Genomic DNA, 27,877 nt, shown 5'->3' on the forward strand with positions numbered 1-27,877 from the left:
ATTTTCAACAACTCAATAGTTCAGTTTATTACAACACACATATTAAAGGCTATGACAGACATATAAACATAGCCTTGACTCTGGTTTCTACTCTTGCCTATTTTCATCTCTTTTATACCACCATCTCATTACTATTCTTATAATCCCACTTTGATACTATTACAATCTAACAAAGGCCATTATTGAGAGGATTCAAGCCCGAAGAACAGAGACCAAAGTAGTGATTTTAACCTATTTTTTTCAGATCCACTGGCTGTTGTTCTCTTCTTTCTAATCCTCCACTCTGAATTGGATGAATTACTGTTCCTCATAATATTCATACTTCTCCATGTTGTTGTTCCCTCTTCTCCCTATTTCTCATGGTTCTACTCAAACTTCATTTTCATGAAGCTGCTTACTGTAGAATAAACATACTTCTCCCTTCTGTTTACTCCAAAACACACTTATGTATCCCTTTAGCCAGATTCAACCAAGAAAAAAGCTCAAATAAATAAAATCAGAATTGAAAGAGAAGTTACAATCAAGATCAAACAAATACAAAGGATCATAAGAGATTTACTATGAACGATTACACACCAATAAAATGGACAACTTAGAAGAAATGGATAAACTCCTAGAAACATACAATCTCCCAAGACTGAATCAGAAAGAAATAGAAAATATGAGCAGAATGATTACCAGTAATAAAATTGAATCGGTAATTTAAAAACTCCCAACAAACAAAGGTCCATGACCAGACAGCTTCAGAGATGAATTCTACCAAACATTTAAGCGGTTAACACCTATCCTTCTCAAACCATTCCCCAAAAAATTAAGAGGAAGAAGTGCTTCCACACTCATCCTACAAGGCCAGCATCGCCTTGATACCAAAACCCAAGACATCACAAAACATTTTAATTAATTAATCAATCACAGGCCAATATCACTGATGAACAGAGATGCAAAAATCCTCAACAAAATATCAGCAAACCAAATTCAGCAATAATGGAAAGGATGATATACAATGATGAAGCAGGGGATTTATCTCAGGATGCAAGTACGGTTCAATATCCACAAATCAATCAACATGATACACATTAACAAACTGAAAAATAAAATTGTATCATCACCACAGTAGAAGCAGAGAAGGATTCTGACAGAATTCAACATCCACTTATGATAGAAACTCTCCAGAAAGTGGGTACAGAGGGAACATACCTCAACATAATAAGTGCCACATATTGGCAGGCCCACAGTTAACATAATAAAAGGTGAAAAGTTGAAAGCATTTCCTCTAAGATCAGGAACAAGAAAAGGATGCCCACTCTCACCACTTTCATTCAACAAAGTATTTTAAGGCCTAGCCACAGCAATTAGATAAGAAAAAGAACAAAAAGGCATCCAAATTGGAAAGATGGAAGTAAAATTATCACTGTTTGTAGATGACATATACTACATATAGAAAACCCTAAAGATTCCACCCAAAAGCAATTAGAACAAATAAATGAATTGAGTAAAGTTGCAGGAAACAAAATTAATATGCAGAAATCTACTGCATTTGTATACACTAAAAACAAACTATCAGAAAGAGAAATTAAGAAAACAATCCCATTTACAATTGCATCAAAAATAACAAACTACCTAGGAATACATCTAATCAAGGAGGTAGAAGACCTGTACTTGGAATATGTGGAATACTATAAGACATTGATGAAAGAAATTGAAGATGACCAGAAATGGAAAAATAAACCTTGCTCATGGATTGGAAGAATCAGTATTACTGAAATGACCAAACTACTTAAAGCAATCTACAGATTTAATGCAATCCCTATCAAAATACACAGGACATTTTTCTAAGAACTAGAACAAATAATCATCAAATTTATATGGAACCATGAAAGACCCCAAAACAGCCACAGCAATCTTGAGGGAAAAAAACCCAAAGCTGGAGGCATCATGTTCCCTGATTTCAAACAGTACTACAAACCTGTATTAATCAAATAGTATGGTACTAGCATAAAAAAAGACACAGAGATCAATGGAACAGAAGAGAGGGCCTTGCAAAAATAAAAAACTCAAAACACCTTGTACTAAATAGGGAAGGTGACATAAGGGTCAAGGCTGGGAGTCCCCGTTCTGTAATAAAGACACATACCAGGGCTGGAATTCCAGCTATGCCACTCACTAGTTTTGTGAGCCTGGGCAAGTTAATTAACCCATGACAAAGGAGGCAAGAATATATAATGGGGAAAAAGACAGTCTCTTCAATAAATAGTGTTGACAAAATTGGACAGCTAACTGCAAAAGCATCAAACTGGACTACTTTCTCACACCATATAAAAAAATAAATTTGAAGTGGATTAGAGACTTAAATGTACGACCTGAACCCATAAAACTCCTACAAGAAAACACAGGCAGTATGCTCTTCAACACTGGTCTTAGTTTTATTTTTTTGGATCTGCCTCTTCAGGCAAGGAAAACAAAAGCAAAATCAAACAAACAGGACTACATCAAACTAAAAAGTTTCTGAGGAAACCACCAACAAAATGAAAAGCCCACCTACTGAACAGGAGAAGATATTTGCCCATGATATAACCAATAAGGGACTGATATCCAAAATATACAAAGAACTCATACAATTCAACATCAAACAAACCCAATCTGATTAAAAACTGGGCCGGAGACCTGAACAGACATTTTTCCAAATAAGACATACGACAGACGGCCAACACACACGTGAATAAGTTCAACATCACTAGTCATCAGGGAAATGCAAATCAAAACCACAGTAAGATACTACCTCACATCTGTCAGAATGGCTATTATCAAAAAAGACAACAAATAACAAGTGTTGGCGAGGATGTGGAGAAAAGGGAAGCCTCTTGCAGAAACAGACTCATAGATGCAGAGAACAAACTACTGGTTGCCAGAGGGCAGGGGGTTAGGAGAATGAGTGAAATAGGTGAGGTACAAACTTCCAGTTATAAAATAAGTCATGAGGACAGCATAGGGAATATAATCAATAACACTGTAGTAACTCTGTATGGTGTCAGATGGTCACTACACTTATCGTGGTGGTCATTTTGTAATGTAAAAAATTATCAAATCAGTATGTTGTACACCTGAAACTAACATAATAAGTCAATTATACTTCAATAAAAAAAGAAGAAAAAACCCTTTTCTTACTGAGTCATCTCCATGGTAAATAATTCCCAGATACATCACTTAGGAAACTGTGTTAGCAACTCTAGGAAATTCTCCTGTATCTGTAGTATAAAAAAGCAAAAAGGGCCAGTTTGATCATCTCTATACTTATCACCTAAAAGTCAGGCAAAAGAACACTGCCTCTGGGCTTCCCTGGTGGCGCAGTGGTTGAGAGTCCGCCTGCGATGCAGGGGACACGGGTTTGTGCCCCGGTCCGGGAAGATCCCACATGCCGTGGAGTGGCTGGGCCCGTGAGCCATGGCCGCTGAGCCTGCGCTCCCAACCGCAACGGGAGAGGCCGTAACAGTGAGAGGCCCGCATAGAGCAAAAAACAAAACAAAAAAAAGAACACTGCCTCTCCTAGTAACATCAGCTTATGAATACAGTGGCATATTGGGTGTTTTCCAGATATTTTATATGTTTTTTAGATAAAGGAGGAAAAAGTCAACCACTGTGAGGGTACTAAAATAAAGCACTAGTGAAACAGAAATGAACTGTAGAAATATAAAATGAATTAACAACAAAGAGAAAGGGAATAAGAACATAAAATAACTTTTTAGGCACCACCACGAGGAAATTATACAAAGATAATATGATTAAAAACACCATAAATGCAAAAAAATGACAATTGAGAAAATAAAAACAGAAAGATATACTGTATGTATCCATATATAAACCATTTTTATCTATGCCTCAAACCACTAATAAATTATTAAGATGCTTCTGTCATAATAACTCTGTTTATAATCCAATGACTTATTTTACTAGTGTGGGGCAGCCTTCATTAAATCATAATTTCATAAATTTGGTCATTTTCATCCAAAGGGCAGTAAGACTTAAACATGAAAACTCCCTCGCCCTCAAAGATAAAAAAACTCATAACACCTTCTTGTACTAAATAGGGAAGGTGACATAAGGGTCAAGGCTGGGAGTCCCAGTTCTGTAATAAAGACACATACCAGGGCTGGAATTCCAGCTATGCCACTCACTAGTTTTGTGAGCCTGGGCAAGTTAATTAACCTCTAAGCCCACTGCTGCAAATGTAAAGTGGGGATAACATTATCTACTCCAGACAGTTATATCTAGAATAAGAGTTAATGCAAGTAGAGCTTGGCACAGATTAATAACTATTATAAAAACACTCATCATTATGAGTTTGTAAAGGAAGATAAACAATCAAGTTGCAGGTAGAGATGTAACCTATTAACGGTTAATGAGCACTTACAACAGAATACTTATCAAAAGCTCTGTATGATCTCATGATGATTCCATAAGCCAAGATTTCCAAAGAAACCATAAGAATCACCCTTGGATTTTCACAATACAGATTCCAGGCCCCATTTCAGACCTGCTGAGTTATACTTCTAGTGTAGAGCTTGGGGAAGAATGTGTATAATTTTTAAAGTTCTCCAGGTGACAGTGATATAACTAATTTATGGATTCAACATTTGAGAGCAACTATACTGTGATCTTTTTAACATATAAATATACACCCTCATCAAGCTAACATAAAATCAAACTATTCATTTAGTGTATATCGAGAAGGCCTCTTTCACTAAAGAGAGCTTACTTAGTAACATGGAAAATACAATGCTAGATTCCGATAAATTTTAAATTCAATTAAAATAATTGTTGTTCCATATGTTGCAAGATCAACTTAACAGTAAAAGGAGTAAAGCTAAATCTTCATATCAAAAGTATATTAAACTTCTTACTTGGCAGAGAGAAGTTCTCGTAGATAGGGCTGTAGGACAACACTGTCACATAACAATTTTAATATAAAATGAGCGTTGGCCTTTCGATCCTTGGATTCTACTACAGATGGCTCTGTGGAAGGACCTGTAATTAAGCAGATCCACTTGGTAACAAAAGTGTTCAAAACAGAGTGAAAGACTGTTCTAGAATAATATACCGAGTATCTATCACAAGAAAAATATTTGAGTATTGGTAACAAATTAATAACTTCATTACAGAGAATTTAAGCACATTAACACATTTTATAAATCTCAACTGATGAAATATATGCACATGCACACCACAACTTCACTGATATACAGAAGATAAGTCACAGAATTAGATATTTTTCAAGCCAAGAAGTCTCCTTGAGATAAAGTGTAGAACTGTAGAAACCTATATACAAAGTGTTTAGTTTTATCTTCCAAATGCCTAGGTAGATAAAATAGTAGAGATTCTCACCTGGAATGGTGGAGGTGCTTGGTCCTTGACCGGTGCCAGTCGCTGCTGTGGTAAGAGATCCCACAGCAGGGGCCAGGATAAAATCAATGTCACCATCTTTCAGTAAACAGAACAGCAGGATGTACATCATTATAGGCAACATATCCCTAACATGTTCTTTTAACTGGCCTTAAGGCTTTTCTCTGCAAGCCAAAGGTGAAATCGGACAGAGGCTTAAGTGGATGCTTCTTTTCCAAACTATAATAGAAGGAATCCACTAGGCAAACTATTGACTTATCTTGATATATTATTAGCTAGCTTCTTACCAGTATAGAAATATGTATTTCAGCAGAAGAGGGATATCTAACAAGACTTTCTAGAATTTTTATTTTTAAGTTACAAACATCTTAAACCAAATCTATGTAAGCTAGTTATAATACTCATTATGCTAATTTTAACAATTTCAGATTTCTAAATATCCCACTGAAATGTTTATTTCTTTTCTTTCACGACCCTGTCTTTTTGTTAAACACTGAATAAAATAACAGATCTTACCAGGATCCATTGCAGGAGGGTCAGGAACCCAACTAGGGGGAGCTATGGGGGGTGAAACTGGATCTTGGTGGTCACTGGATGAAGCTCCAGCTTCATGTCTACCCAAACCAGCCGCTCTCAATGAACGTCTCATCATTTCCCGTAATCTCAAACTAGAAGAACATGGACAAAATCAGAGCTCACTACCACGTCTAAGTGTAAGGATAAGGTGCACAGAACTTCTCATCTGAGATGAAAGTTTGTTCTACAGGCAAATACTCCAGGCAGGAAAGTGAAGTACAAATGCCAATTCTGGAATCACAGAATAAGTCAGCAAGGGATAGAAATGGAACTGGGGGATCCTAGTACCCAGTTCAGCACTAAAACCACTATATTAAGCTCCCACAGAAACTTAAGCACCGGGAACAAAAGTTGCAGTGAAGTTAAGATTAGGAAATAATCTTTCATACAGTTAAGATAAATGAACAGCTGAACATTAAAACAAAAAAAAATTCTGTCCCCTGTTTATCATCAGTAAGAATTAAGTTCAATAGTAGACATTAGCAAAACATACTGATTAGCACAAAACCAATACTGTTAGCCCACTAAACCCCTTTTCTGTGCTCTCAAAAGCAATGGAACTAATATCCACACAGTAAGTAGTTTTCAAACAAAGACCAATTTAGGTTTATTTTTTATACAAAAAAGTTTTTTTAACAGTACAACTTCATCCCAAGGAAATTAATGAATGAAACTGGAGCTTGTAAAATGTGTTGTTAGATTAATATCTGGGCGTGATTTTTTTTTCTCCTGCTATACAGGTGTGCACATCGCTAAAAAGATAAAGAAATAATCACAAACACAGACCTCATTAGGGGAACTAGTAAACTACCTGTACAAAAATCTATACCTCTGAATAAAAGCTTACAAAGGCTACAAAATTAACACATTAAAAACTAGCAGCAATTAAGAGAGAGCACATAAGGCAAATCCTTCCACTTGGCCACAATTTTAGAGCTTCTAAATGAATAAAGAGTAAGAATTCAATTTTAAGGGCCAGGCAACACATAAGGGACTGCTTTCTCCCAGGCAGATTTAATCCCAAAGACATGACATTTCTGATGTGAAAAACCTAACACCTTACCAGGTGAGCATTATATGTCTGCAAATAAGTAATTCAGAAATATCTGTATTAATGTTTGACTCTCTAATTATTATTTAATCCGAGGGTAAGTGTGTTTTTCCATAGCAATACATTTTCAGTTTTATGAGTAAAATTTTTTAAAAATGCATTTAGAAGCTACTTTCAGGAACCCATCTATTTTATAAGGCTTGTGTATGATGATGTACCTTGGGGAAGAGAAACATTTTTTGGAAGATTCTACAAAGTAAATTTTAATGTCTCAAAAAATATACTAGCTATTATAGTACGCACTATTAAAAAATACCTATAGTTAATTCTTTTATGGTACTGGTGTCTTCTCTCTCCCAATTTAGAAATCTTTGAGTTCAAGAGTTTTTATAATATGGAAGGGAGCAGGGAACAGTGATTATGATTCTTTCAGTCAAGGTCACTTCCCTGTCCAAGATATCACCCAAAGAGCATGGCAGGCTCCTTACCAGTAACAGCACACACCCGGGTGACTTCACACTGTGATGCTCCTACACAATTTTAAATAAGCTCAACATAGACACTTGGTATCCTAATGTGTCTTACTCAAAACACACAGAGAGAAAAAAATCAGCGGTAATTGGGAGGCACTGCAAATAACCTGAAAATAAATGCATGTTTTGGGCTTATCAAGAAGAATGCTTACACCAGGGTCACAAACACAATGCCTACTGGGCCTGGAAAGTAAAATAAACTGAGGAAAGGGCAGTCAGGTGTAAGAAGTAGGGGGTCATGGCAAACTAGAGGCATACATGCTCATCTAAAGGCATTCAAATTTTAAAGAAAAAAAAATTTTAACATTGCACAGGCCAAACAAAACATATATGGGCTATTCTCCAACCTCTAGCCTAGAGCACATTAAGAATAAATGAAGATAAATTGAGACCATAGTCTCATCTTGAACTTGCAAACTCCCAACTTTGTTGTTGTGATGTAGTCAATTCAATATTATATGAGGGGGTCATTCCTTGTCATTTAAAAAAATTGTCCTCTACCTCTTTTCTTCATTAGGTCTTGGGAACATTTTTAAGTACAATGCCCAGCTCCTCATACAGATTCTTTCACAACAAAAAACAAAAAAAACAAAAAAAAAGAAAATTATTCTTCAAGATGTTGTACACAATTCATGAAGATTCACCTGTATCCTCAGTGGCTGAGGACAATACTGAGGAGATACCACCTTGGCTGCTAAGATTCAGAGTTTTGACATTTCTTCGTATAGGCTTGCCTGGAGTCATCGTATTTTCTGACAATATGGAAGAATTCAAGGTTGATGTAATTTCCTCTTTGTAAGCACGTTATATCCATGCTACAGAAGCCTTAGAATCCAGTCATGTTCAAACATACCACTGTGACAAAAAAGCGAAGGTCATGTGTCTTCCAGATTAATAATCTCTAGAGTACATACACCTGCAATCAGATGCATCAATCAAGCTTTCCACTAAATCTGCCCTTTGTACTCAGGCACTATTGAGTCACATAACAAAACTTCTGAGTCAAATCATCATCTGAAGGCATTTAACAGTACTCCATTCAATATTGAAATTGCATCAGTTTTGAGCTTACAGCTCATGAATCCCAGCCTGCATACTCATCAAGGGGTATCGCCTAGAAAATCCATTGTAGGCTAGAGGAGGGTTTCACTTCAATGAAGCAGAGTCTGTGGACTTCCTACTGCCCGGCGTGGATAATAAGACTCCTGTGCTTTCATCTGTTCAACCGGCAGCCCTGAGTTTGAACTGGTTAAGAGCACTGCAGTGAAATCTTCGGCAAATGCCTCAAAGGAGCTTACTCTGCAAATTATTTCTGTGAGCAACACATCACCCACTCTTGAAGCTCCTTTTAGTCTTTGCCTTCAAAATAATCCTTACATGAAAAAAAGATGGCAGCACTGGCATTGGACCAACCATATCAGAGTCCAACTTGATTTGCACCTGTATTTTCCCTGAGGAAATGAAATACCTGAAATAATTCAGACACTAATTTCTTCATGAAGAATTTAAGTTGTTTTCCAGTTTAGACCAAACATTTTGCCTAGTGTAGTCCTAAACAAATGATAATTTCCATTTTGCATAGTCTACATAATGTTTCTGTACTATTTTAAATTATAATTTGGTTACCCATAACTAGTTTTTGATAAACCTCACTTCAGGATGTTTTTGAACCTGGGAAGCTATCAAGTTGGAACCAATTTTAGAAGAATCATTTTTAAAGGGAAAGTTGAATATAGAACAGAAAATAAGCAAAAGAGTGTCTTCGTTTTAAGTAGACTTTACAACCTATCACATTAGCACAGTGAGCAGTGCTTCCATTAATGATTTGTGAAGTATCCAAGAATTTTGGCTCTCATGTCTAATATAAATGTGTTTTCCTTCAGGGGAAAAAAAAAACTACAGACAGCTGTATCCTGAATTCTTTATAGTCTTCATCTATTCAAACATCTAGTAATTTTTAATGTGTTATAAAGTGTCCATCTCACAACTCAGAAAGCCTGAAAATTTAAAATACCAAACATTCATAATATACATCAGCCTTTCATTTCTTCCCAGATCTTTAGGACGTCTGAGAAACTGAGCTAAGTAAACAATCTGAAAATAAAAGATTGAGGTTCTCTCAATTATTATATTACTTGTTCTCCAACTAAAGAAAATAACTTCCTAGGAAACACGAATGATGAGTTTAAAACACATTCAAAGAATCAAGTTTGAACTACTTGTCTAAATTACCTCAAATTTTTGAAGGACCCTAGGTCCTACTGTTTTACACCTAAACTCTAACTAGATATTGTCAGGTTATTTTTCCCAGGTTGATATTGGGAGGAACAAAAACAAAACAAAAGGACCCACCAATTCATGCATATGATAGGAAAGAGATACATTTCTTTCTGTACTTGGATTATGTTTCCACCAATTAAACTTTCCTGGTAAAAATCACATTACCTTCGGCTACTTGATGATCCAGCCCGATTACCTGGGCCATTACTTGAAACAACTGATATTGCATTTGCGATGGCCTCAACAGCAGAAAGCCTTTCTGCAAATGTATTTCTTTCAGAGCGCTCTGCTTCTGAAACATAAGAGAAAAAAATTAGGATCAATTTAAACTTCAAAAATAACTAAGAGATGAAGTATGTACAGGCCATTAAATGCTAACTGCTAAGTGTTTTAGTATTCTAATTCACATACTAGTGATAACAGCTTAATTTTCCCTCCTTAGAGCAACACGTAAGCTAGAATGAACTATGACCTTTAATGTGAATTATTTCCTTATTCTGCCTTACTTTTCAACCCCCAAAGATAAAAAATAAGGTTATTCACAAGTAGGCTGAAATTTAGCTTTCACTACCAAGGAAGAAAAGGCCTACATATCGGTACCTCAATCTTAATTTACACACTACTTATAATCCTTTAGTCAGTCAACGATAACGAGATAAAGGTCAGAAACTTGCAAACCACTGTTCAAAAACGTAGCTACCAGAATATCAACTGCAGAATTCAAAATAAGGAAAACCATATGAATTACACAGTTACACTTTAGGTTTTCAGTTTCCCCCTTCACTTAGCCAATTAAAAACTTTATGGCAAAAAGCTTATTTACTTTTCCAAAAACATCTAACAACTCACTAGGTTATTTTTCCCTCTACATTCTGAAAATTGGGATAAGAGTTGCCTCAATATAATTTGACTTCTCAATATAATTTGACTTAACTTGCTAAATAATTCCCATGGTAATATAAGTCACCAGCAATTATAAAATCAGTAAAGCTCTTAAGTATCATATATACAGTTTGTACTTAACAGAGAAATTAGAATTTAAGGCAACAGAAACACATTGATAAAAATTTTATTTATTCATGTTACATGTTCATCCTAACAGGCATTTTTACCTTCTGAGACTCCTAGATTTTACAAAGCAAAGTAAAAGTACATACAAATTCTTTACAGTGATTTTCTTTAATAATTTTTATATTTTCAAAATTGCCCAAAATTCCTCTTAAAGATCATGTTACAGTTCTTAATCTCACCCTCTTCTTCTTTAGTTTCCTTATTGCTGGTTGGAAAGCAAACTGATACACAAGCATGCAAAATATTTCGATTTCCATCACATCTGTGGCTGATGAATGTCTGTAGCATCTGTAGATTCTGCTCTAAAACAACCGCTTGCTCAAGATTCATAAGATATTGTCGACAGGCCTCATAGTCACAGCGTAGGATGTGCTGCATTAAGGTTTGTTTCTGTGCTCAGACAAATTAGGAAAAAAACTTCAATGAATTTGTACAGCACGTTACACATGTCAAAAAGTTCACATGGCCAACACAATAATATAATCAGCTCTGCAGATACACAGAGACAATTTAAGGTGGCCTGGCAAAAGAACCTGAACTTGAAGGTACCCTTAAGCACAGAATACAACTGACAGGAATGTAAAGGACCAATAAATATCTTCAGCTTCTGCAACTAACTCAACTCTAACCGTGGCAGGAAAGCAGCCAGATATACAATGCATAAATGGGAGTGGCTGGATTGGACCTATAGATCATAGTTTATACAGCACCCTTATTTACATCATATATAACTATCAAGTTAGAACTCTATTAATATTGTTAACCAATTAAGCATAGGGTATACATTTTATTCCAAGCTTATTCTCACCTTCTTGTGCTCTTTAAGGTTACATTTACATCACACTATGGTACATGAAAGCCAAACCTTCAACTCCCCCCAGAAATAACGACAGACACAATCCCCAAAGGTGACAACTAATGTACTTCATTGTCAAAGACATGGTAGTAATGATCAAGTATTTATATATCATCTTCTACCTGAGAAATAGCATGCTGTGGATGGAATATTTTCCCCCCCATTCATGTTGAAGCCCAATCCCCAATGTGGATGGTATTTGGAGGTAGGGCCTCTGGACAGTCATTAGGTCGTGAGGGTGGAGCCTTCATGAATGTGATCACTGCCCTTAAAGGGGGCTGAAGAGACCAGAGTTCTCCCTTTCCACTGTGTGAGGACACATGGTCATCTGTGAACCAGTGAAAGGGCCCTCATCAGACACCGAATCTGCCCACACCTTGATCTTGAACTTCCCACCTTCCTTAACCATGAGAAGTAAATTTCGGTTGTTTATAAGCCACTCTGTCTGTAGCAGCCTAAACAAACTTAAGACACAGCATAAATAGACCAAAGAGTTCAAATGTACTTTTTTCAGAATGTAAACTATAGTTATGGGATATTTAATCGACTGAATGTAAAGCATTAGTTATGGAAAACAAGCATCTCTGTTCATTTTAAATAAAATTGAGAACTGGAAGAAAGCAGGTGGGGAAAGAATGCGTGGGAATACAAAGGAAAGAAGAGAGATGCTTTTGAACTTGGCAGCTCTCCACAAATTGCCTAGATAACCCATCCCTTCCCCCAACCTTATGAGGATGAGAGGAAGTAACAATGGGGGAAGAAGGGCACAAGAAAATACAGCTAAAAAACTGTTTTCAGTACTTGACACACGTGAGATAAGCCATTCTGACTGTGGAACTATGATCCTGAAGTGACCCCATAAATTGCAAGCTCCAGTTCAAGAATATGAGGTGGGCGACATAAGACTAAATTTGCCAAAGTCTAGTGGCAAATATGCACTAATCAATACGTTGAGAGAATATGTCAAAGTCTCTCCAAAGAATGAAAAGTGCAGTACATTTAAAAATAACTAAAATTAAGATATTTTGCTGCACACTGCTGTGATATATAGAATGTTTTCAAGCAATCAGCCAGTCATCTGGCTGAAGCAGCTACTCTACAGGGAGCTCTCATCTCCAACCTGCTGGGCAGTATATGGGCTCTCACACTGACAGTATCAATACCACGCTTACTATGTTTATCCTGCATCACTGTATGTTGTCACTTATTCTTATAACACAAAGCAGAGAGTTCAGCAAAAATTTCTTGCACGTCCACCGTGCACCAAGCCCTAGTAAATGAAGGCTATTTAGAAAGATAAATGATGGCACACTTTATCGCTACCTTGGGATGCTGACAAAGTGCAGGGGTCATAGAATCAAATGCCTACAGAAGCATATGCAAAAGTATAAGTGAGTGGAGGAGGCTGGCTGTAAGAAAGGTAACACAAACCGTATAATAAATAAATGGTGACCAACATTTGGACTTAGAGCAACAAATTTTAAATAGTGGGAACTGCAATGAACTGGAGACACCATGTATAGCCTCTAAGAGGACTTAATGTTTTTATAATGGCCCAATATCACCATTATCTTCTAATTCTTTAAGAGCACCTGAAAATCTGAGTTTTAAATACAAATTCTGTGATTTTTGAATGCTGGCAACCAATCAAGAATTTTTAAATGATGTGAAGTCTATTTCTAGGGGCCACATTCAGACCACGGCCACCTCCTTCAACCCCATACCCCTACCAGTTTGGAACCACTAGTCTAGTAGGTTAACAATTAAAGCTAAACTAAGAATATGAGCACTGTGTCTCTAAACAAAAGCTCATGGGTATCTCTCAGGAGCACCTAGATTCAGATTACTTTAGATGCAGTTCTAGTAAGTTTGCTTATCACCTCCAACCTAATGGAGGGTAAATAAGCTCCCATTCTAAGCTCCATTTCTATCTTTTATAGAAAGATTCCTCAAAAGAGTTGTCTAAGTTCCTCAACTCCCATTTTCTCCTTAGCTCACTCTAAATCAGGCCTGCATCCCCACTGTCAACAATGACCTAGATGGAGCCAAACGCAAAAGTCAGTATTCAGTACACGCCCTACTGTCGTACGGCATCATTTCATACACTTGAACAACACATCCTGCTTGACACATGCTCTTTGCTTAGCTTCCAAGACAAAACTCATTCGTTTCCCTCCAATTCCTTCTCAGTCTCTCATGCAGGTTTCTTTTTATCTCCTGGTATTTAAATGCTGAGACTATTTTCATGGCTCAGGCCTTAGATCTTTTTTCTCCTCCAAGACTTTAGTAATCTCATTCAGTATAAGTCCTTTAAATATCACAGATATACTGACAACTCCTAAGTACACTTCTCCAGCTTGGTCCCCTCTCTCCTGGTCTTCCAACTTACACATCTAACTCTATTCACCATCTCCTCTTGGCTATCTGATAAGAATCTTAAACTCCTGATCTCACCCCCCAGAACCTGCTTCAATCCTACAGTCTTCATCTCGATAAACAGCAACTTCACTCTTCAAAACCTTTTGCCCTCTGCTTCCTCTATTTGACACCCTATATTTAGCCATAAGCAAATCCTGTTGGCTCTACTTTAAAACGTATCTAGTATATCTACAGTCTAATCACTTATTATTCCACCTCCTGGGTCAAGCCAACATCACCTTCCACCTGAATTCTTTTAATAGCCTCCTAACTGGCCTCCCTACTTCCAACCCATCCCCCTTGTATTCTCAGCGTGTCAGCAATGACCTTTTGAAAATGTAAAGCAAATCAGGTCATTCTCTGCTCAAATTGCTCCAATAACTTCCAGTGGTGTTGCCTCCACATCTAACAAATACAAACACCTCAACCACAGTATGTTCAAAACTAAACTCATCCTTTCCCCTTATCCCATTTGTTTTTCCTATTTTTCTGGGGTTTTTTGGCTGCACCGCACGGCATGCGGGATTCTAGTTCCCTGACCAGGGATTGAACGAACCCGTGCCCCCTGCAGTGGAAGCGGGGAGCCACAACCACTGGACCACCAGAGAATTTCCAGTTTCTCCAATTTTTCATTTCCCTATCATCCACACCTAAATCAGAAGCTTTACAACCCCTTCCTTTCATTTACTGCTGACATCCTGTCACCAAGCTTTAGAGCTTCTACTTCCTTAAGATCTCTTAAATCCATCCCCTCTTCCTTATTTCCAAGAGTTCAAGCTTAGGGCTTCCCTGGTGGTGCAGTGGTTGAGAGTCTGCCTGCCGATGCAGGGGACACAGGTTCGTGCCCCGGTCCAGGAAGATCCCACATGCCGCGGAGCGGCTGGGCCCATGAGCCATGGCCGCTGAGCCTGCGCGTCCGGAGCCTGTGCTCCGCAGCGGGAGAAGCCACAGCAGTGAGAGGCCCGCGTACCGCAAAAAAAAAAAAAAAAAAAAAAAAAAAAGAGTTCAAGCTTACTTTGTTTCTAACATGGATAATTACATTAGCTTTTTTATCTGGTCTCTAAACTTCTGTTCTCCATCCACTGCTCATCTTCTTTAAAAACACACAAAAAAACCAGCTTAAAATCCTTCTCCTCCTAGCTTTCAGGGGAATGCTCAGGCCCCTTAGGTTAACGCACAAGGCACCCCAGTGCCTTTCTCCCACCTTATCACTTGCCACTCATTGATCCGTATAAGCCCTACCTTCTAGTTATATCAGAAGAATGTACATGTTCTCCCAACATGTACATTCTGAGATTCACAAAGGCTGCTCTTTGTGCCTGGGATAACACTTCCTACCTTCATCCTGCGTCTAGGAGACCCCTATCTGATTCTTTAAAACTATATCCAGGTATCACCTCCTCAGAGAAGCCTCTACAGTCACAGTTTGATTTACAGCCCTCCCTTTTGTACTTCTACAACATTATGCATGCCTTACTCAAACGCTTAAATCACACTGTAATCAATGGTATACGCATCTCTCTTGTCCTAATAGACTATTAGTTCCCATAGGGAACCGGCAATGAATGATCTATTCAAGATTGTTTCCCTAGACTCCAGCAGTGCCTTCTGAATTGAAATGCCAAGTAGTTTCAAAAGTCAGATTACCTCTACAGCCATGATGATAATAGCAGCTTTCTTTTTGATTGTTGAATTGGCAGGAAGATTTATTAAAGAATGTACACCCATTCCAAGACTACTAATAGGTGGAAGATCAAGCCAATCAGGATCCCTTATTCCTCCCATGCAATCTTTGGCCATGGGGTAGATAGTGCCATTTCCATCTCGAAGAATAATAGGAGACTCCTATAATAGAGGTGAAAATTAAAAAGTTTGGCTCCCAATCAAAAATGTTATGTCTGATTTTTACAATAGTTATATTTATTTTCAAATTAGATTTTATGTTTGTAATAGTGACCAAATAAGAAACTTAATATTAAAATATGTTGAATATTCTAAATTCTTCAATGTTTAATAACAAGCAAACTAGAGCCAAACCCTAAGCATCACAAAAATGCCAATGTTGTCATATAAATTTTCAAAAGCAAAAATAAGCCTCTATACCTGTCCAGCAGTAAAGATGGCTACATTCCTCTCATTCTGACCAAGGAAAGCAATGCTGCTTGTAGGGAAATTATTTTCCTGTTCTGCTTTTCCTGTAGCAAGATCAAAGATACAGTACCGTACCCAATTTCCAGTCTTCAAAACAGCATGCACACCTTCAGAAACACATAAATGTTAAAAAAAAAATGTTACACATCCTTAGTGAACTCTAGTAAGTACCTACCAAATTTTACATCTCTAGCCACATTTCAGATGTAGATACATTTCATTCCATAACGTTACACACAGGAGACAAAAACTGCCAAATGCCCCAAACCACTTTATCTAATTCCCATTCACTGCACAAGTATTAATAGAACATGGAGTATGCCAGTTAGAAAAGTTACAAAATCTTTTACCTTTGGAATCCACATTCACTGCTAATATTTCTGTTTTTTCAGGTATACAAAGCTTTTTAGGAGTCCTTTGGAAACAGTCAGGAACTTTTGGTGTTCCTCCAGTTTTGACAACCTGCATGACAAGGAATTTTGCTCTCAAATCTGTAACATACTCAGGGTCCCGACATTCACCTGCTGAGTGAGTCCTCTACACTTACCTGCAGTTCATCAATTCTAAGTAACCTACAATCCTGAAGGAGAGAAGAAGGGTCAGCATCTGAACCAGAGTTGTTTTGACAGTTTGTATTACTGGACGTTCCTGGAAATTTTACAGCAACATAGGCTCCATCCACTTTCAGCACCTAGAATACAGGTAAATACGATAAATGTTAACACTAACTCATATGAAATCAATATGCAAGTTAGAGTCATTGAACCAATTTAACACTGAAGGCACTTAATTCCTTATGAGTATGTTTCTTCAATGATCGTCAAGTTGTAAAATTAACCTGAACACACTCACCAAATATACTGTTGACATCTACTTCCATGACGTATTATCCACAGACAACATAGGTAGAGTGAGCAATGCACAGAAAGCCAAGCACAGGACTTGAAACCAGAATACTTGAGTCCTACCTCTGCTACTTACTGCTTTTGATTTTAAGCCAATGTGATCGTCTTAGAAAAACATAGCTGCCGGTAAACTACAGTTCTATTTGAAATCAAAAGGCCTTTGTAAATTGCAGGACATGATGTATCTACTCTGCCCTTTAAGTCCAAATGAAAGACCATTCCATTTCACAAACTAAAGAGCAATCAGGAAAAGTTACTTTGCAGGTATTCTACAGCTATAGTCCCATTTTGTTTTTAAGAATGTGAAAGGACAAAGGTGAAATTAATGGCATTCCAGCTGATGAACTCTACTCACTTGGTTTCTTAGGAGGCAAGACCCTCTCCAGGAAGAAGGGAAGAGAAAGTGGAAGCTTAAAGACAGTAGCAAGATTTTTAAATGTTATGGAAGATCATCTCCATTAAAACTGTGTAAGTCCCAAAGAATGGACTGTATCAAAAAGTAATGTTATTATCTCTTAGCAACTTTTCTGTAAATCTAAAATTATTCCAAAATAACACTTTTTAAAAAAAGCAGAATATCACCATAAATGCTCAAGGAGAGGTATAATAATCTTCAGTTCATCTGTCAGGGACAAAGGAGATACGTGCATCAGATTAAAGGATGGGACTAAAGAGATCATTAGAGGTGATAAATAAAGCAGCCTTGAGGAAAGGGCTAATGAGCACTCACCAACCGTAAGTTCTTCGATAACCAATACCATTATAGTTCAGTTAGTAACTAATTCTTAGACATTCTGAACAAACCTTGCCAACAGGAACATTCTTAACATCTTCCACAAAAACGACTTCCCGAAGAGACCACTGCTCTTCGTTCACCTTTTCCTCCTCTTTTGGGGCAGGGGTGGACCGTCGTCGTTCTTAGACAACAACAAAATGGTAAGTACCAAAAAGAAAATGTGAAAGAGACTTTATAGATTTCATCTAAATATATGAAAAAAGATCATTTGTAAAGGGATACATAACTGAGACATCTAAATAAATTTCATGAACTACTGCTTTATGAATTGAGCTTTCATAACTAACTTCCACTTTAAATGAATTCATAGTGAAAAATATCCATGTTTGTTAATGCCTAACAATATTAACACTACTATAAACAACTGCAAAGAAGTATTTAAAAATTTTAAACTTATTCTGGACCCTCAAAATTAGGGCTATCGGACCCATGTTTAAAAAGGAGGATCTGTTGGGCTGTTCTTAAAACTAGCACATGACTATTAAAAACTTTCAATTTCCTCAAGTACAAAGCAATTAAAACTAGAAAATAAATGTACTTTGGAAAGCTTTTTTTAAAAAAATTCTTTAAATCCAAGGTGCAGTAGTAAATCTAGGTTTTTAAATTCTACAAATTCTGAGCGGAAGTTGTGACCAAGCCATAACCAATCTACAATAATAGTCCCAACAAAGGTAGGCAGATATTCTAGAGGGGCAATTATTTCCTTCTATTACTGCAATGCACTTTACATATTGCAGCAAATTATAACTCGCAAAAACAACAAGAATACTCAACACTGTAAATACTGTTTTTCTATTTAAATAAAGTTGCACATTGAAAAAAATCAAACTAGTAGGAACACAATTTATATTAAAAGATATTAAAAATGGTCTGAGTTGCCTCAAATCAGAAACAAACTGAACACAGCTCTCTGCCTGGGATCTTACTTTGACCAATGTGTACTACACATAAAACTTACTATACGGCATTGATGCACTGCTGGCAATGGAGGATGCATCACTACACGTGGATGCTGGAGATGGTGGAGGACCCATTTCTGTTTTCACAGGTTCCTGCTTACTTTCAGGCCTGCAATTAGAAATAAGATTCTCCTTATAATTAGGAAAATGACATATTAGGAACCTGTCGAATGGCTTATTTTTAAGACTCATGTTTATTCTCATTAGGGAATGAAATAGTAAAAACTTATACAAAATGGTTATTCTTTAGGATGCAAACTGAAAAAGATACACATTGCATACTTCAAATTTTTCTTAATGTTTTAAAATAGGAAAGAAATATACTATGTGAAGCTATCAACAACGTGGAACAATGGTTCAGATAAGCCTTATCTAGGAATAACAACAAAAGCTACACTCAATTTATCAATATAGCTTTATCATAAGCCTCTTGAGAAACAAGTTTCACACTTCAGTAAATCCTGACTTGGACACTGCAATTTAACTGAAAAGATGATAAAGGCAAATAAATAAAAAGTCTACTATATCATTAATTTCCTAGAGTTCAAAGAAGGAACTCTCCTTGCAATGGCTTACAAAACTTTACCACCAGATGGTCCAAGAATAATCACCTGCTATAACTGAAATGAGAAATTATAGTATGAATAAACTATCCCTCTTCCTTGAGTTATTTCATTAATGCTGTACTCGAGAAGATAACTATAGCAACTACATAATATTCTACAGATGGTAAAAATATATTTTTATTCATTAAAAGGCAGAAGTCAATTTTTAGAGAGAAAAGTCATGTATTACTCAGAAATTTGTTATATATAGATTATGCTGGTATATATTATAATCAGGGCTATCATCTTAATCCCCTCATCTGCTATTAACCCCACCAGGAATTTCACCTGAGTTTAGAAATAGTCCATAGAAAAACAGCGTTATTTTTACCAGCATCTTAGCAAAGTTCTCAGTACAAGCACACATGAACACTCATGGCTGCTCTGCAAATCCTGTGACAGTGGAAGCAAGCCAGTACTGACTCATCACGAGCACGCTTAAAGTCAGCACGTTTCCATGACTATAAGAGTCTACTGACATGAAAATGATTATCTTCTTAACATTTAATTTCACTTAGCTCTTTTACCAAGTTTATTAATAAAGAAGGCAAATTTCAAGGAAGGTTCTGAAAAACTTAATAAATCACAGGATATAAATACCACATCCTATTTTAATCTCGTTTTCTATTTGTGCACATCAAAAAGATTTCAAATGCTCTTTACAAAGTTTCATAAACAATGAAAATGTATTTTGCTACTTTTATTTCTAGGATAAAAACAATCAATGCAAATAGAGGGAAAGTCTATCCACCTATTTTTAAAAACAAGACAATATATGGAATCTAAAAAAAGAAAAAAAAATGATCATGAAGAATCTAGGGGCAAGATGGGAATAAAGACACAGACCTACTAGAGAATGGACTTGAGGATATGGGGAGGGGGAAGGGTAAGCTGTGACAAAGTGAGAGAGTGGCATGGACACATATACACTACCAAACGTAAGGTAGATAGCTAGTGGGAAGCAGCCGCATAGCACAGGGAGATCAGCTCGGTGCCTTGTGACCACCTAGAGGGGTGGGATAAGGAGGGTGGGAGGGAGACGCAAGAGGGAGGGGATATGGGGATATATGTATATGTATAGCTGATTCACTTTGTTATACAGCAGAAACTAACACGCCACTGTAAGGCAATTATACTCCAATAAAGACGTTAAAAAAAAAAAGATGGCATGTCACATCCTACTCAACACTTTGGTTTCTCCCTTTGAAGAAGCAAAGGAAGAGAGCTGCCAAGCAAGGATCAACTTATGACCTAAGAGAAGTCATGTATCACTAGCCATCAACAAGCATCTCCACCATCGTGCTAAACACCCAGACCAAGAGTATGACCTACCCTCGGATAAAACGTGGGAGTTTAGGGGAGATGGCAATGTGGTATTTTCACTTATGCCTTTGCCTGCAATGAAGTAAGCCTTTAAAAAGCAAGTGTCTAGAGTCTGGTATTAAGAATGCTCAATTCGATCAGCTAATATGGGCTAGATAAGGAAGAGGATTCTAAAAAACCTTTTTCTCTTACACGGGTTCCTTATAAATCTAGTGCCAGCTGAAATTCATGTGCTTGGAAAATATCCACACCGTGTCTTGCACTTTAATATAAAGTATTATAAATCCATTTAATTGAATAAACATATTCTAAAACAAAAAAATAAATAAATTTAAAAAATAAAAACAAGACAGAGAGCACAAAGCACAAAATAAGCAAAAAACTTAATTAGGCATAAATTACAGTAGCTTTGGTTTATAAAAGAATATCTTTAAACTTATTTTAACAGTAATCCTTGTACAATCATTACATTAATTTGAGCAAAAAATTTCGAAACTTTAAAAATCTATATGTATAGTACAGTCCCAATCATTTCTTTTCAATGCTTGTATAATTTAGAATAAAAGAAAATAGTATACCAAAATATTTAAAATGCTATTTCTGGAATGTGATATTATATTACTTTTCCACGTTTCTATAATGCTCATGTATTTTTACAACATTAAAAAAAAAAGTAATTTTGAAACTTTACTAAAGTGTTTAAGATCATGTACCAAACAACCAAATCATAAAGATGAGTAGATGCTTCTAAAAGTACAGGTGTTAAGATCTGTGTACCTGGCTCCCAAACAGTAAGCCAGCCCCAGAATGTGGGTTATATACAATTCAGTGGTATTTCTGTTCACATATCCCCCCCAACCCAAAAGTTTACAAATCCTTTATAGAATTTCCCTCCCCAAGCACATTAACCTGTAAAACCCTTTCAATGATCAAGATGCAGGCAAGATGTTTGGTAGAAATTAAGATGATTATACATGGAGAGAGGAGGAAAAAGTCTGCCTAAGACAGTATGGCTGAACATATTATATCACTGCTATACAACACCTTCCAAGGATGAACTCTAATGACAAAACAAAGACATCAAAAGAGAACCCTACACTGCCATTCTGGCCACCAAACATTAAGAATAACTATAATATACAAATATTAACCAATTTGCAAACAGTAAATTTTACCAATTCCTTTGAAAATTCATGGGGATCTTAATAAGACCCCCTCACGTTAACACTTGTCTAAGTCACTGTACACCTCTAAGTCTCCTTGGTACCCCCCTTCACATACAGAGCAAACTAGAAACTGATGTTAAATCAAGATTAGTTAGGGCATAGTACTTACTTAGCTTCAGTAGTTTTGCTAGCTTTGTCCATGCTTTTCAAGCTCTCAGGAGATCTAAGCTGAAACCTACAGCTATCATTCATATTCCAAACTGACTCCATTAAGACACCAACTTTAGGAATCCCAGCACTAATTGAAAATGCAACTGCTCCAGCATGATAGAGAGGATTATTTCTTAGGCATACCTAGCAAACAAAAGAAAAATCACCATCAAGATGACAATTTTAAAACAAACTAGAGGAGTTACGTGTTCCCAAATTATGGAGCAGGAATAATTGGCACATTTGCTAAAAATGAACTTTAAAATTTCATGCAGCAAATAACCTGACCATTCTGCCACAAGGACACAGAAGAGAAATAGCAGAGAAGAAACTAAAAAGGTTATTATTTAAAAAGTGAAATGTGAACAAAACAATTACATTTTTTTATCTGTTTCTTATAATTTGAAATTATTTTCTTCCTTAATTCATGATGCTATATATAGGCTCCATAACTTCAACTCTACCGATACTTGTTTCCCTCAGAAGACTGTTGTTTCCTACAAGCCAGAATTTTCACTGAATAATATAAGTTTTCTCTTAAATTAGAAAAAGAATATGTAGACATTAGTGTTAGAAGTTAACTGAGTTCAGCAGTGAATAACCTATAAATCTTCACTGCCACGGAGCACCCCTAGGTCATACTCTAAAACCAATAACCTCTAAGGTGACACTGCCAAATGCACCAACAGTAACTCAAAATGAGGTATGAACATTATTTCTGGAAATCTCTTTTGATTCTAAAGCAGCCCAATCTTACTTTCTGTTCAGTCATCCAGTGACTAACGATTATGTTATATTTGACAGTGGACTATATGATGATCATGTTTTTTGTCAATTTATAATTAAATATAAGTCACACAGTCTTAAGAAGGTGGTACATTTGAGAAGTACAGGAACTGGAAATACTGACACAGAGCAGGAGTTCTGTCAAAGAATAGTTGTGTGTCACTAAATATAGCTCTGTGGCATAGAATGAATAGTTCAGAAGAGCCGACTTCTTGAAAAGGGTATGTCCTGCTTAGGTTGACTTAAAGAGAGGTTTCATCCATAAATTTTTGGAAAATACTGGTGAAAGCTTAAATACTGAAAGAGGATCAACAAGAAAGAAGGCTATAATTGTCAAAGAAATGTGGCAAGATATATTAGAAGTTATCCATTAACACCTTCTTATAAAAATAAATGCACCTTAGAGACAAGGAGGTGTATATCCAGCATATAAGAAGACATGAAATGAATATTTGCTAAACATACTACTCTCCACAATTATGATCTGTGAGTGCAGGTGCGGCTGCAAACTCTTAACTGATCGACCATTCTTTCTGATGTTAACATATGAACGATTTCCCCATTATGTGGCCATGACTGTCTTAAACCTCCAGTTTTCTACACTTTAAAACAAAATCTTATTCTATACCAAAGTATTGGAATATGCTGCTATTTTTCACCAATTTAGTGCCAAGCTATTGCTTAAAACTTTTCTTCAGTGCATCTTTAAAGGATTTTTCTACCCTCCCTGTCTATAGTAATGTCATCCTACATGCTAATAAGGCATCTGCCAGGATATTCTGCTAATATGTGAGTCTAATAAATAAGGAACTTTGAAAACATGAGAAATCAGTATGTGAACTGAATAAGAAAAAGGGAGCTCCTAGAAAAGAGAGATCTGTCCAAACCAACTGATGTAAATAATGAAGACTAAACAACAATATTCAAAATAATGGGTAATTGCTGAAAACTTCCTAGTTGGAAGGCCAACAAAGGAGTCAGAACAAGACAACCATGAATAGGACCAAAACAAATGGGAGTCCCAAACAAAAATAAGAAGTACATAAGCTGAGTTTTGGAGAAAAGTAACAGCTAAAGCAGTGATTACTTTTTAAGACATAGGTAATGTAAACATGATACCACCTTACAGTGATGAGAAAAAGCTGAATTGAAAAAAAAGTGCTAGATGAGGAAATTAGTGCCATGTTACGTCACAAAACCCAACACTTGTCTAAGCGTTAGGGATTATAAAGTCCTTAAACACTCATTGCAGCACTTGCTATAATGAATATAAATATCGACTTTTAACCCGAAGATAAATTTCTAACAGAATCTAATGAATTAGAAGTATAACGGTAGTGTTCAGACTCTTTTGGTCTCAGGACCGTCTCCCCTTTTTAAATATTACCAAGAATCCCCAAATCTTTCGTTTATGTGGGTCATATATAGTTGGTATTTAATGTATTAGTAATTAAAACTGAAAATTTTAAATATTTAATATTAATAAACCCCATGTTAATATAATTTATAAAAATAACTACATTTTTTAAAAAATCAGCAAGAAAAGTGGCATTGTTTACATTTTTGCAAATCTCTTAATGTCTAATTTAATGGAAGACAGCTGGAATCCCATGTATGCTCCTGCATTCAATTTGCTGTAATATGTTACTTTAGCTAAAGTATATGACGACAACTCAGCCTTACACAGATAGGTAACTGGAAAAAGAAGGACTCTCAGATCCCCCGAAAGGGCTGAGAAGCCAGCAGGAGTCCTTGGACCACACTTTGAGAACCACTGGGGTACTAGAAAATCACATTCCATAAGATATATATATAAGAGGCTAAAACCATCTCAGAAACTAGTAGAAACACGAGGATTTGACGAAGTATCTTTCAAACTGCTTGGTCATAAGAATCATCTGGGATGTTTGTGACACATAAGGAAGCCTGTGTCCTACCACCAACCAACTGAAAGAATAATTCAGGCAAGGGGCTCCAGACTCTACATTTTTAAACTCTACATTTAAGTACCAAATGCTTCTTAAAACCAGGCTAATCTGAGATTCCTGTCCCACAGGAAAACCAGCTGACATCAGGGCAGAATCTATGTTACTCAGCTATTGAGTGAAAAGTGATGTGGCACATACATACTACTGGAACCAGGTCCTTCAAATGACATTCATTTATAAAACTGCCTACAGGGGAATTAATTACAGGGGAAGAAATGATTTTGATGAGCAACAATGTCCCTTAGGACAGACTTAATTCTTTTTTTTTTTTAATATGTATTTATTTATTTTGCCTGCAGTATGCAGACTTCTTAGTTGAGGTACGCGGACTTCTTAGTTGCAGCGTATGAACTCTTAGTGGCGGGCATGCATGTGGGATCTAGTTCCCCGACCAGGGATCAAATCTGGGGCCCCCTGCATTAGGAGCGTGGAGACTTACCCAAGGAAGACCACCAGAGAAGTCTCAGGACAGACTTAATTCTAACCACTTACCTGGGTACCAACAGTGATGTTCGGCATTGAAGAAATACCAGCACTAGATTTGGGCTTTTTGTTTTTTGCTCTAGCTTTCTCTAACATTTTTTTCCTTTGACTAAAAGGGACTACACCCCTGAAAAGGAAAAGCAAAAATTGGACAAATAAGCGGCGAAGAAGCCCATTAAATAAATCTGAAATTATACACATTATATTTAAGTATTACTTGTATATTCCTTCTCTAATATTTTTGCCTCAGTATAATATTAGCATGTGTAACTTATTAATAATCATAACTTGATCACAGGTTTACAATACATAACTGGGTCCACTTTTATTAAACATTTAGGATTAAAAGTCACAGGAAATTCATCATTTGATATTTACTTCCAAATAATTCTGTTTCATTAGTAAATTCCCCTATACATTACTTCTGCCAATGCAAAGTTGCTGATAACTCCCTAAAACACAACAGAAAATACATTTGAAGCCCCTTTCGAACATTAAAGGAATAATTAAATGAGGCACAGAATATTCATACAATGACATACTTTAATAACCTTTAAAATTATATTTTATGTAGCTGTTAAATGAAAAAAGTATGAAAAACACTCTAAGTTTCTAATTAAATAAAAGCAAAGTACACGTTTATATATAGGAAAAAAAAAAGATTAATAAAATACTCCCAAAATGTTAACAGTAGTTACATTTGGGTTGTAGGATTATAGGTGATTTTTGTTTCTACTTTATACCTTTTAAAAATTTCATAATTATAGTCACTAAGTATGTATTATTTTTATAAGCTTTTCTTTATCTTAAGGATTTTTTCCAATGTTACTTTGCTCCAAAGTGAAAATTTCCCTCTCTATAAAGCATTAGCTTTTTTTTTTAATTGAAGTATAGTTGATTTACAATGATGTGTTAGTTTCTGGTATACACCAAAGTGATTCAGTTATTATATTACATTATATATATATATATAAAAAATGTGAAATATATACGAATATTAGATGTATATTCTATATATAGAATATGAAAAAGAATATATATACACATATAAAATATAAATAAAAACAAGTAATCTTTTCAAAAGGATTGTGGTCAAAATATATATATATTCTTTTTCATATTCTATACATAATATTCTTTTTCATATTCTTTACCATTATGGTTTATTACAGGATATTGTATATAGTTCTCTGTGCTATACAGTAGGACCTTGTTGTGTGTCTATTTTCTATAGAGCAGTTTCTATCTGCCAATCCCAGACTCCTAGTTTATCTCTCCCCTACCCCCTTTCCCCTTTGGTAACCATATGTTTGTTTTCTGTGAGTCTAAAGTATTATCTTTCAACTGACCTTCTCTATTGGTATTCCACTACTCAAAGCACCTATCTGTGTACATAAAAGCATCCACTGATATGAAATACCCCCCTCTGTGATACTCACCACCAATATAAATTGTTCTCTAGCTGTGCGCAGGTATAAAGGGCACAGCAATGTAAAGAAACAATCCGTTCTCCTTGAAGTTCTGAGTAAGTCTGTGCGGTGTGCTCTAATTTAGAAGCCACAGAACTTAAAGTTTCATCTACCCATGTAGCAACCTAAAGATAAAACACCAGAGGATTAAATAAAAACAAGTAATCTTTTCAAAAGGATTGTGGTCAAAACGAGGGTAAGGAATACCTACACTCTGGACTGGAATTCTAAAGGCTAGAAAAAAAAGTAATTCAGAAAAGGTCCTTAATAAGACTAGAAACTAAAATACTTTCTTCACGCAAGTCAATCAAAATACTAGTTACTGAAATAAATGTCTAAAGCCATCTCTAAGGCATTAATTGAAAGTCCATATCTGCTCCAACAATTTTTAAACGAATTTAGTGACTCTAAAGTCACACTGATAATCTGAGATATAATATCCATACTTCCTCAATCTATCTACTGTAGTTCTTCAATATCTCCTCTTTTGCCAGGACTTAGCGTGAATATTTTTCCTTCCCTTAAAGTAGAAAGCTATCTCTGAAAAGGAATTATAATACAGAGATAAACCAGCAATAAAAAGATTATACATTGGATTACTGTACTAAGGCTTGAGACACTTTGTTATTTGCAGATCTAGTTAGATAGAAATGAAAAGATGGAAAAGGGGCAGGGAGAGGAAGAAAATCAAGAATTTACGAAATGTTTTTCACAGTGTGTCATACCTTGTTATTTTCTGTAGCTACAGTTGCTCTTATGCTATTTGCAGACAGGAGAACTATCTTTTCATTGGTTAGCCCCAAAAATGTTGCTCGTGGATGATGTAAGGAAGGATTCTTTGAAAGCATAAGAAA

The 27,877-nt window shown here is 36.1% G+C and overlaps 1 protein-coding gene across 5 annotated transcripts in view; it reads right to left on the reverse strand.

Moving 5' to 3' along the window:
* The window catches only part of UBR5 (ubiquitin protein ligase E3 component n-recognin 5), a 141,842-nt gene that overhangs the window by 49,608 nt on the left and 64,357 nt on the right, over positions 1-27,877 (reverse strand). For 4 of the 5 annotated variants that reach the window (XM_030863040.2, XM_030863039.2, XM_030863037.2 and 1 more), the window contains exons 11-25: positions 27,749-27,859; positions 26,994-27,148; positions 25,564-25,681; positions 22,257-22,441; positions 18,993-19,102; positions 18,043-18,155; positions 16,881-17,024; positions 16,684-16,795; positions 16,286-16,440; positions 15,830-16,027; positions 11,088-11,298; positions 10,003-10,129; positions 5,914-6,065; positions 5,380-5,475; positions 4,899-5,022 (exon numbers count right to left, since the gene is read on the reverse strand). In XM_030863040.2, coding sequence (XP_030718900.1) covers positions 4,899-5,022; positions 5,380-5,475; positions 5,914-6,065; positions 10,003-10,129; positions 11,088-11,298; positions 15,830-16,027; positions 16,286-16,440; positions 16,684-16,795; positions 16,881-17,024; positions 18,043-18,155; positions 18,993-19,102; positions 22,257-22,441; positions 25,564-25,681; positions 26,994-27,148; positions 27,749-27,859 — 2,111 coding nt within the window. The remainder of the gene's footprint in view (positions 1-4,898; positions 5,023-5,379; positions 5,476-5,913; positions 6,066-10,002; positions 10,130-11,087; positions 11,299-15,829; positions 16,028-16,285; positions 16,441-16,683; positions 16,796-16,880; positions 17,025-18,042; positions 18,156-18,992; positions 19,103-22,256; positions 22,442-25,563; positions 25,682-26,993; positions 27,149-27,748; positions 27,860-27,877) is intronic. The other variant, XM_030863036.2, reaches the window with a different exon arrangement.

The sequence above is a fragment of the Globicephala melas genome, chromosome 17, assembly GCF_963455315.2.
Source record: "Globicephala melas chromosome 17, mGloMel1.2, whole genome shotgun sequence".
NCBI classification, from domain to species: Eukaryota; Metazoa; Chordata; class Mammalia; order Artiodactyla; family Delphinidae; genus Globicephala; species Globicephala melas.